Below are 10,234 nucleotides of genomic sequence, written 5' to 3' on the forward strand. Positions count from 1 at the left end.
TTTATCAGCGGTAGACACCTCGGCTTTGTCCAGAAACTGCACTAAGCTCCCAGTGTTCGCTGGAGCACTTGTACATTTGTTCATGTGCTCGTTTAATGTTTTGGTTCCATTTACTGGAATGAATGCATACACCTTTACACATGTGTTACAGGAAACGAAGCTGTTGTTACAAGCCATGAAAACAACACCTTTCTTCTTTTCATACACGTGGCAAAACTGCGTCCAGCATCTAGCCTTCGAGTTTGCATCGTCACGTAAAGAAAAAATCGAGTTATGTACTTGCTGATTCAAAATGCGACTTATTCTCAATTTCAAGTCATTCAGGTTAAGCTCTCGTAGACTAGGCAGCTTTGCATCATTCGTCACAATCAGAGACCACACAGGATGCCAACTCACCACGTAATTGTGACAGCAGCTTCAACTAAGGAGTGCACTTCATCGAAATCAACGCAATCTTCATCAGGATGTGATGCACGCTCTACCGGTCGAGACAGGTTGAATTCGTCGCAATTTAATTCACACTGTAGTCGTGCACGCGTTCCTTTACCCAAAATGTCTCGAGCCATAAAGAAGCAACTTACTTAGCATATCCAGCCTTCAGACACTCCATGAAAATCCACGCTGAATCGCACCTATATCGGTTCCGATTCATGATTGCGAATATCATTGTGTTTCGGTGCTCGTTCCGTTTTCCACTCCAACCAAAGCTAAGCTTCCATTTGCTCATTCTCGTATCTCCTCATCGTAGCAACATCTCGACTCAGCCGTAGACATCGCTGCAGCTCGTACGGAGTTAGAATTATTTTTTTTACCAGCCATGATTTCGGAAGAAGCGGGTTCCCTACCAGACATATTCGTAAGAAGTATTCAACGCGAACAGTAATTCATTAGAGCTTGGTATTGGTTGGACGATCTAATCTAATGAAGCGGTTCGGGACCGGATATGTAAGCTCTGATGGCTGAAGTAACATTCGTGACAGACCGCTGCTGTTGCTCATTAGCTTGTGGTCTATACGACAGAGTTGCTCATTGGCGTTGTCCAATCATTCGATTGGATTATTTGAACACCTTGCTCATACAACGAGGATTACTATCCTGCTGTAGTTCTACGGCTCACCAAAGCGTTGGAACTCACATTCCATGTAGGCTCTGGAAACATCTTCCGCTGAGGCAGAAACGATTGGCTTGTGTGAAGACCATTCTTCAGACAAAAGGACAACCTTGTTGTACGGAGTCATTCACCAGGAAATATTTCCACAAATTGTCCTTTTCACACGGTTTCTGTAGGTTTCGTAATTCCGCTTCCTGGGACCGTGTGGAAAACTTCAGCCTTGCTGCTTCTTCAATGTGCGTTTGGTGGATACAGTATTCGATAAATTTCTGAACGTCATCGACCAGCAGTATTCAGTAGTGAGGCGCTTGTAAACCTGAGTAATACCTTGATGCCCTCCCCGCAAGTCTAAATGAGCGCCGGTAGGATGTCTGGTCTCAGTGGAAGGTATCACCAGTCGTAAAGGCAGATTCTTTCGGACCATCCTCTTGGGCTACAATTGCTCTGACCGTCGAGCGTTTGAAGATTCCATATAATACAATACTCCAGACAGTGTAGAGCAAACATGTCAGCTGTAAAGCTCGTTAGGCTTGCTCTCACATGCACTTACTACTTGTAGGTTACAAATCAGATACGCTGCAACCTAGGAAGACAAAAATGAATCCCTGACTTTGGTTATAACCCGCGGACAGAACCTAATTGCCATCTCAGCACCGGCAAGACTGGCATATGCGCGCTCGGTGTGTACAATGATGGCGTTCTCCCAGCTGGCCAAGATTCGTGAATCGGCCAGTGGACTATGTGCAGTGTACAGCGAAAATCTCAAAAAAAAAAAAAAAAAAACTCTTCTACATCCAGGATCTCAATTTCGTTGGTTTATGGCCAAATTCTCGATCCAGTCACACAACGTCTTGGCCAACAAAACAGTAGTCTAAAAAGTGAGGGACCAATTCAATCTCAATTTTGTCATTATTTAGCAGCAAGCAAATTTGAAATGTAGCAAATAAAACGCAAATCTCTCTCTCTCTCTCTCTGGCAGGTGCCCTATAAGTTGATGAATCCAGTCTATTTGCGCTTCTTCTTGTTTGCGTAATGCGTAACAAACTCGGGGAAGTTGTCAATTTCATCTTGTCTCGACTCGATCCCGATCTCATTCAGCGTCGCCCAATACCTTTCAAGGGTACCATTGATTTCGGCCATTTCGACTTCTTCAGTAATTAGGTCTTGCTCCAATTTCTCGATCTCGCTCTCGAGTGTTACGATCGATTCAGTGTATGTTCCGGGCTCACTGAGCTCGGTGGCATTCAAGTCGTCCAATGATGCGTTCTTTTTCCGCAGTTTCTGGCTTGCATTTTTGATTTCCAACTGCTTGCTGTGGAGCTTGTGCATGGTTTCGCGCACAAGTATTCGAAGTTTAAACTCGCATTTGGTGTTCTTGCAGCGATCTGTGTGGGCCTCAACATCGTGCCAAATACGGCACATCTTGTCGTGACATGGTGCGGTGCTCTTACACATTGATCCACGAATTTTACTGCAAGTTCGTGTACACATTTTACCTGGGGGCGGGTGACACAATAACGCATCTACAAATTGAATTGACTTGCGCAGCCGCTCTTTGAAAAACGCGGTTTGTTCAGGCGTACGCCGCTCTTGGTAGCACAGCTCCCCAATAGCCTCTTTGAACGTAAGAAGTCCTTGTTCATCCTCGACAGGCATTGCAGGGCTCATGACATCTTCACACTGTTGCTGCACCATACGTTTTTTGGGTCTCTTACGTTCCTCCCGCTCCTCATCAGTCTCCGTGTCAGCCTCAGCACTCTCCTCTGCAGAGCTCCCCTCCGGTCGATGCCGTGGTGCCACTTTTACCTGCAACGGCTTCTTGGTGGACAGCTTCTTCTTGCTGGTTCTGCTCCTCGGGCGCTTTGCGAGCAATGAGCCTACTACCTCGCGCCTTTCAAGGCCCGCACCGTCTGCTGCCGTTCTACCAAAACCCGTAGCACGAGGAGTCGCACTCACCCCTTCAACTCTTTCCTGCTTGATGACAACCTTGTCACTAGCTGCTGCCCTCTCACTAGGCTTTACGTGTCCTTTGGGGTCCCTACGACTAATGCGTTCTGACATCCCCTCTCTCGATTCCGCCACCTCCTCTTCTTCCTCCGACTCTGAAGCTCGGAACCAGACCTCCTGCGTCGCCACAGAGCTGAGCACACGCTTCGAAGCGCCACTGAAGCAGGCGAGGATGATCCGATCCATCTGCTCTATGAAGCCCGGCGATGTAGTCATGTTCTCCGAGATATAGGTCACGAGTTGTCGGCAGCTACAGTAGGATCGATCCATGCTCACATCCGACTGCTGCAGTGATTTAGGCTTCTGCTGCCGAGCGCGCGCCCATTCGCCGCACACGGCATCCATCGCCTGGTTCACGCGCTTCCGCAGCTTCCGCTTAAGCTTCTCCACATCGTCATTCGGGCTGCCACCCGCGCTCGCCGTCACCATCGGTGCGGGTATCTAGTTATCCAGTAATTGATCCAACCGTTGCGCTTTTGGCGACACCAGGGTCAAGTCTCTTCACTTCACTAAGACTACATGTGTAACCTTGGGTTACGCAAAGTGTAACTAGAGTACCCTGTGGTTACGCCAGTTCTCAGAATCCGCAAAGCTCAAGCTCGGTGCTGACGTCATGCGGCGCGCTACGGTCAGCCCTGGGGCGAAAGGTACGTCTCCGTAGGCATCCCACCGTGCTCCCCTCTATCTCCTCCAGCTCACAATGTATCTTTTCGTGGTAGACGGTCCCTTGTTTCCAAGTGCACGAGCTCCGACGGGCAACAGCAGTCGTGGACGCAACGGCGGCCTTTTCTCGTCTTCTTCGTCGTCTTCTGGGGATTCTGACGCCTCGGACGGAGAGAATGATAGTAACCATAGAGTGGGCACGGTTCCGCCTATGTTAGGCGCCATGGCACGTAGCCGCTCGGCCAATACGCAGTCGAATTCCCTGTCTGGGGGAGATTTCCGACGTCGCACCATGTTCTCCACGTCCACGACGTCACTAAGCTCATCTGCCAATTCTGGAGACAATGGGGGGCATTCTACGGAGAGGAAGGGGCTGTTTGAGAACGATGACGATGCTGGGGACTCACTCGAGACGTTCCATGAGCGCGTGAAGCTCCGTCAGAGCCAGAAACAGTCGGAGATGAAGGCGCTTAAAGCGCAACTGGAGACAGCGCAGCAACGCGTTGAGGAGCTGGAGACCAGGCTCAATGAAGCTAATAAGGTGAAGGAGGAATGTACCATTCGCACCAAGGAGTGTCAACGCATCATTGAGAAGCGTAACAAGCAGCTGATGAAGGCGAGCGAGAAAATGGCGCGGCATTCGGAGCAGTACGAACTGCAAATGACCGAGCTCCAGACGAGATTGGCAGCGATAACAGCACAGTGCGATCAGTTGCGTGCTGATGCTGCGTCGACGGAGGAGATTAACCGACGAGCGCGTGAGTTAAAGGAGCAGGAGCTGCATCGAGAAATTGAAACACAGAATAAAAAACACGACAGGCTTTTTCAAGCAACGGAGGCGCGACTTCGGGAACAACAAGCTGAGAATGCGGCGCTAGTAGAGAAGCTGCTCAAAGTGGAGCATCAGTTGACGGCTACAGCACACCAAAAACCCACTGCGGCTCAAGTAATGGCAAGTGATGAGTATCAGAACTTGATGAAACGATGCGAGGATGCAGAGGCGATCAGTCGAGGACTCAACTTTCAACTGGAGAAAGAACAGCAGGAGAAAAAGTACCTACGGAAGCAGCTGACAGCTCTTCAAGACAGTGTGGGGGCTAAGACAGCAGCGGCTACAGCGGCGTCCGTGGGATTTTTTCCCGACGCAATATTGTCAGAGTCTAGAGATGATGCTAGTAACCCTAGGGACAGCATTGCGACAGTGGTTGCTGAAGCAGAGCTCGCGAGTTTCGACTTCACAGCTGGTAAAGGGTCTTCGCCTTCCAGTCCAATTGCTGTAGAAGCACCGCCATTACAAGGAGTTAGTTCTCCGACAAGTGCTGCCTCAAGTCCCGGTCATAGTCAGGGACGATCGCGAGGCTTTTCTGCTTCGAGTTTCGCAGACGATGCTCCTAAACCAAGGGAAGGCAAACGCCGTGCTGCGTCGGCTCAAACGATCAAAGTCAGTATGGATCCTTCGGAAAAGCCAGTGGAGGACAAGACCACTGCAGCCAACGGCAAGTCAGTTGGTACTTCTGTGACTTTCTTTGAGAAACTTTCCTCTAGATTCAAACGGGGTTCGTCTCCACGGAACGGAGTGAGTACTGCGAAAGGTGACGACGATGGTGCCGATGCAGCAACGACAGCTGAAGCTGGTTTTTCGTCACCGCTTCCTCCTCGCCAAGGATTCGCTCACAGCAAGGTGTTGAAGGAGCGTCCTCGAATGTACGTGGCGAAATCTCCATCCCACCACGAAGATGAGTCCAGCGATAGCATCTTTGGTAGTGAGTCATCGTCGAGCGATTCTTCGGACGAAGACATGCCGCCGCCACCGCCACCTCCTCCGATTTCTGTGCACGAAGCGCCTCCACCGTTTAATCCTCCGGTCCATGTGGATATACCGTCGCAACTGATTCCTCCCGATACTGGAGCTGACGCAGATTCAAGTAGCTTGAGTGAATCGGACGACGATGACGATGACAGGCAAGAATCACACGAGGCATCCGACAAACCGACGCAGTTACCAACACAATTTGCAGATCCTTTGGCAACACGAGGGCAGACCGAAACGTCTGGAGTATCGCAGTCTTTCAGTAGAGTTTCATCATCTTCTTCATCTTTCTCGTCTTCTTCAGATGACGACGCTGATGAGCCTGATGTGGAAAAAAGCCAGCCGCTTTATGTCGATGCTAAGAAGATTGACAGTTTGTCGGAATCCTCTTCTTCATCCGATTCGTCGTCCACGGATGAAGACGATAATACTGTCAAAATCAAGACCGAGGTTCACAGAAAGGTTCGAAAGAGCAGTATATCAGGTCAAGATCGTCGCGACAAGCGCTCATCTCGCTCGCCTACGTCTTCCAAAAGTCGAGAAAAGAAGCGAAGCTTAAGTGGAGGTGACAATTCCCATAGCGCAAGCAAAAGTCGCATGAATGACTACATGGAGGCGCGAGCAAAAAAGCGAAACGAGAAGCTGAAGCGCAAACAAGAAAAGGAGCACGAAGAGACGAAAAAGAAGGAGGAATACGAAAAGGAATGGGAAAAGATGGCTCAAGAGGAACGCGAACGAAAGCGCAAGCAGCAGCAAGCAAGACGTAATGGAAGGCGACGGCCGGCGAGCATGAAAACTGTTCGTGTTTCGCAGATGCGGCAGCAGATGAATAGTAAGCAGCAGCAAAAGGATCAGAAAGAACCCCAAGTATCTTCTCCGCCTCATCCAAATGACTTGCCACGACCTCACGGAGATGACAGCGTGGATATGGATGGCCAACCTCGTCGTAACCCTCGGCGAAAGAGCGAGAGCAAGACATCAGAGAGTGAGGCGGAGGAAGAGCGAATGACGTCGACTGAGTCGCCACCGCTACCTCCCGAGCCTACCCTGGCTGACACAGAGCTATATCTTCGCCAACAAGCACGTTTGCGTGAACGTCACGAATTGCAGATGAAGAAGAAGCTTGAAGCTGATGAAGCTGATGCTGTTCGGGGAGATATCCATCGGCGTGTGGAAATGTGGGCATTTGGCAAGGAACTTTTGCATATGATCCTTACGTTGGACCAAATCTCATCGAACGATGCGCTTAAGAAGTGCCAACTGGTGGTAGTGCAATCTCCTGACGACGATACCGTGCGCAAGGCCTATCGGTGAGTCTAATGTTGTTGTTGTATTAGGTTGATCGCTGTGATTGTTGTCGCTCACAGTATTGTGTTTTGTGTTCTTACAGAAACATCATTCGGGTCGTTCACCCTGACAAATTGCGAGGAGCTACGGTTCCCGAGCAACTGGAAGCTAAAGAGCTTTTCACTGTGCTGAATCAAGCCTTTGAAAAGTTCAAAAACCAGACGAGCTGAGTTGTGCACTGAAATCTGGAATACAAACCAATATTGAACAAGGCGATAGCAGTGTCAATTATTCAGATTCTATCGACGCTACTGACTTTGGCGCTCAACATTTGCTTTTGTGGCGCTGATGAGGCGGTCGAGCTCGCGTACCAGGTAACTTTTTGCGTCATATGCTCCACTAGCCAGCAGCAATTTCCGCTCGCGAATTAACCGACCAAGCTCAGTGCCAGGTGGTTCGGCGTGGGTATCTTCTGAATCATCTAATTCACCTTGATCTTGGTCTGTGTCGACGTTATCCGTCGTTAATGAGCCCTGGTGATTAGCTATATGAGAGTTTGAAGACTCTCGTTCGCTCCGTGACTCACGTTGATTTAACCGAGGGGTCGTGTCTGCACGTCTAGTTTCTACGTAAGAGGATGCCTCCCAGTCGCTTGCATTTCCATAGGCGTGGTCAGAGTGAAAACGCGATCCTGGATGGTAATGTTCACTTGGTGATCGAGCGTCTATCTGACGGCTCTGTGTATGCCAGCACTTGCGATGATGGTGTGATGAAGTCGGTTCATGTGAACGCTGTCTATGGGAGCGTCTTTTTTCGATGTTGCCTCTCATCTTAAACCCCTTCAAGTCGTCCAGCTGCTTCTTAATCGCTCGAAGTTCGTCTCGATCTCCATCGAGTACGTATCTTTCCTCCCGAGCGATATACTTGACGCGAAGTTTCTCCAACTCATCCACTACTCGTGCTTCATGCTTCTTCTTCTCTCGGGTTAGCAAACCAGCCATTTGATCCAGTTGGGATTTCATCTTCTCGACATTCGCCTCAGCGATCTCGCACTCCCGTTCTTTTGCCATTTTCTGCTTTTCTAGCTCAGACACATTACCCTTAAGTGCTGCGATCTCTTCTCGAAGTTTGGACTCGGGAAGTTTTCGCTGTTGTTGGCGGTACTCGGTAAAATCAGCTTCGACTTGCTTGGCGCGGCTCTCGGTATCACCAAGCTGCGACTCTAGCAGTGATATACGTCGTTCATACGCTTCAGTCTGTTTCTTTGCCAATGACAGTGTATGGCTTTGTTCGCTCTTCAAACGCCGCTGAAGAGAATCATATTCATCTCGTTTTGCTTCCTGCTCTCGCTGCAAAGCGGCCTCGGTCACAGCCAATCGACGCTCTCTCGTCTCCAAATCTGCCAACGATTTCCGAAGCGTTTGCTCTAGTCGCTGGTATTCTTCCTGCGCTGCCTTTAGCAAATTGCTCCGCTCTTCTTCACGACGTGCCCATTCCTCTTCAAGTTCGTCCATTCTCACCTTTTCCATTTCTGCAAAGCGCCGTTTCCATTGCAATTGATGGAGATGCTGCTCTTGCTTCCACGCGCTCCTCTCTCGTTCCAAGGTCTCCTTGAGTGTTGCTACTTCCTTTTCTCGCTCACGTAGTTTGTTCACTCGCTCCTCTTCGATAGTTAAGTGGGAATTGTCAACACACACCTCAACCATCGAAGGCTCTTTCGCTGAGCTGCTTGTTACTTCTGCTTCTCGTAAGACCGACGTACTAGTTGATCGCTCGCGCATCGTCCTTATAGATTCATCCTCCGCTGGTCGAGATACATGTGACGTTTCTTCACTAATATTCACTCTTTCTTGGACCGGAGGTGGGGGAAGAGTGAGCCTACCAAACAAACGAGAAGACTTGATTATTAGTTCTTTTCGCAAAGCACAATAGTGCCTGCGTCACTTACACTGCTCTCTGTGCCGCTGCACACTTCTCAGTAAGCATTCCGATATCCTCCAAAACTGCGGAAACACGGATGGATCCCACGCGTCGTGGTTGTTGCACAGTTGAGCCATTACTGACATCATCACTGACAATTGGAATGTTGATCGAGCAACTGCGGTACGAATGCGAGTATGCCTCTGGTCCCGCTTGAGTGTCGGGTAGTTTTGAATCGGTATGAACCTCGAGCCAATGAGCCTCCGTTTCCGTCTGAGTCATGAAAATCTCGTCACAATTATCTTCAGAGCAGCAAAAATGTTCTTCAGAGAAATACAAGTAGCTCAAACTGAAGACAGCACTTCCGACTCTACATGTACACATCGAAAGTGAAGCAAGTTAGTGTGTAATTCTGCTTAGTTTTAAGCTCGAATAACTTACGTTTCTTCATCGCTAGCGATCAGGTCAATTCTGACAGACTCTTGCGTTTCTTGTTTGAGCTGAAGTGGGTTCTTCGATAAGTCGAACATGCAGTAGAAATTCAAGGACACCAGCTCACCCTTGTCCTTTACAGTGAACCAGTCACTGGTGACTACACAAAACAAGTCAATCGTCTCTCATATCGACCAGCAGCCACAGTTAACACTTACCTAAGGCTGAACCGAGAAATGGATTATGGTAGCGAACCAAATATTCTCCAGGGATCTCAATATCTCGGACAGATTTCAGTTTTAAACATAATCGGTATTGGCGCTTTTCTTTTCTGGCATCACCTCGTAATTCACGGCCAGGCTGTTGGTGAGCCTCAGGCCCACGTGTACAGGTCAATGTGCATTGCCCAACGAACTGCTTGGATTCGTTCAACATTGGGAAAACAATGGATCTTGGATAGCCTTCCTCGTCCTGAATTACTTTTGTAGCTTCTGACGAGGATGCAACCAAGTGGTTGGAAACTGATGAAAAACATCGGATTCGAATAGATGTGTCGAGCGCAGTCTGACAAGAAACACTATCAAGAATCACCCCAACGGCCACACAGGTAGCAAATGCTTGCTGTTTGGTATACGAGCAAAATTCCAAGACGCCAGAGACTTGTTCTTCACCAACGACCACCTCGATGCATACGTTTTCTTCACCAATAAATTGAGATATTGCTGAAGTTTTCAAACGTATGTGGTCCAGTTTAAAGAAAACCTTGTCATCAGTATTCGCTTCACTTTTCTCAGCGGGTACAACTTTACCGTCATCTACGATGGTTCCTTGTGTAAGTTCTTGAATTTCGGGTCTCTGCCCTGGCCTGTTCTTTGGGCGATCTTGTTGGGCTCTTGTATCTTTAGACTCCACAAGTTCAACAGCAACAGAAGCCGAGATAACGGCATCTTCGAAGTCAGGAAACGAAAACTTGCCATCAATATCAACTGTGTTGCCCGGTCTTA

General features: G+C 48.9%; 3 protein-coding genes across 5 annotated transcripts; 1 reads left to right on the forward strand and 2 right to left on the reverse strand.

Moving 5' to 3' along the window:
- Nucleotides 1-1,994: 1,994 nt before the first annotated feature.
- On the reverse strand, nt 1,995-3,697 carry PPTG_10174 (hypothetical protein). Its single transcript, XM_008905456.1, has one exon. It carries the CDS (start codon nt 3,545-3,547, stop codon nt 2,117-2,119), a length of 1,431 nt encoding a protein of 476 aa, XP_008903704.1. The 5' UTR covers nt 3,548-3,697; the 3' UTR covers nt 1,995-2,116.
- Nucleotides 3,687-8,245, forward strand: PPTG_10175. Of its 2 annotated transcripts, XM_008905457.1 has the most exons (3): nt 3,687-3,765; nt 3,838-6,901; nt 6,982-8,245. In XM_008905457.1, the coding sequence occupies exons 1-3, from the start codon at nt 3,732-3,734 to the stop codon at nt 7,106-7,108; spliced, it is 3,225 nt and encodes a 1,074-aa protein (XP_008903705.1). In that variant the 5' UTR covers nt 3,687-3,731; the 3' UTR covers nt 7,109-8,245. The 2 variants fall into 2 exon arrangements, with proteins under 2 accessions (XP_008903705.1, XP_008903706.1); XM_008905458.1 differs by having other exon boundaries at nt 3,687-6,901.
- On the reverse strand, nt 7,107-9,755 carry PPTG_10176. 2 transcript variants are annotated; one of them, XM_008905459.1, is made up of 4 exons: nt 9,449-9,755; nt 9,240-9,390; nt 8,827-9,168; nt 7,107-8,756 (listed from the first exon to the last, which is right to left on the reverse strand). In XM_008905459.1, exons 1-4 carry the CDS (start codon nt 9,663-9,665, stop codon nt 7,187-7,189), a joined length of 2,280 nt encoding a protein of 759 aa, XP_008903707.1. In that variant the 5' UTR covers nt 9,666-9,755; the 3' UTR covers nt 7,107-7,186. The 2 variants fall into 2 exon arrangements, with proteins under 2 accessions (XP_008903707.1, XP_008903708.1); XM_008905460.1 differs by having other exon boundaries at nt 9,240-9,755.
- Between the last annotated feature and the right edge of the window lie 479 nt (nt 9,756-10,234).

Source organism: Phytophthora parasitica (assembly GCF_000247585.1).
Source record: "Phytophthora parasitica INRA-310 unplaced genomic scaffold supercont2.20, whole genome shotgun sequence".
In the NCBI taxonomy this organism is placed as follows: domain Eukaryota; phylum Oomycota; class Peronosporomycetes; order Peronosporales; family Peronosporaceae; genus Phytophthora; species Phytophthora nicotianae.

What these genes read in the sequence shown, in the direction of transcription:
- PPTG_10174 (XM_008905456.1), bottom strand. Translation starts at nt 3,547, where the DNA reads ATGGTGACGGCGAGCGCGGGTGGCAGCCCGAATGACGATGTGGAGAAG.
- PPTG_10175 (XM_008905457.1), top strand. Translation starts at nt 3,732, where the DNA reads ATGCGGCGCGCTACGGTCAGCCCTGGGGCGAAAG. An exon ending in GGTCAGCCCTGGGGCGAAAG is followed by an intron (nt 3,766 to 3,837) that starts GTACGTCTCCGT and finishes TTTTCGTGGTAG; the next exon opens with ACGGTCCCTTGTTTCCAAGT. An exon ending in ACCGTGCGCAAGGCCTATCG is followed by an intron (nt 6,902 to 6,981) that starts GTGAGTCTAATG and finishes GTGTTCTTACAG; the next exon opens with AAACATCATTCGGGTCGTTC.
- PPTG_10176 (XM_008905459.1), bottom strand. Translation starts at nt 9,665, where the DNA reads ATGTTGAACGAATCCAAGCAGTTCGTTGGGCAATGCACATTGACCTGT. An exon ending in ATTTCTCGGTTCAGCCTTAG is followed by an intron (nt 9,391 to 9,448) that starts GTAAGTGTTAAC and finishes TGTTTTGTGTAG; the next exon opens with TCACCAGTGACTGGTTCACT. An exon ending in GCAGCGGCACAGAGAGCAGT is followed by an intron (nt 8,757 to 8,826) that starts GTAAGTGACGCA and finishes TTTGTTTGGTAG; the next exon opens with GCTCACTCTTCCCCCACCTC.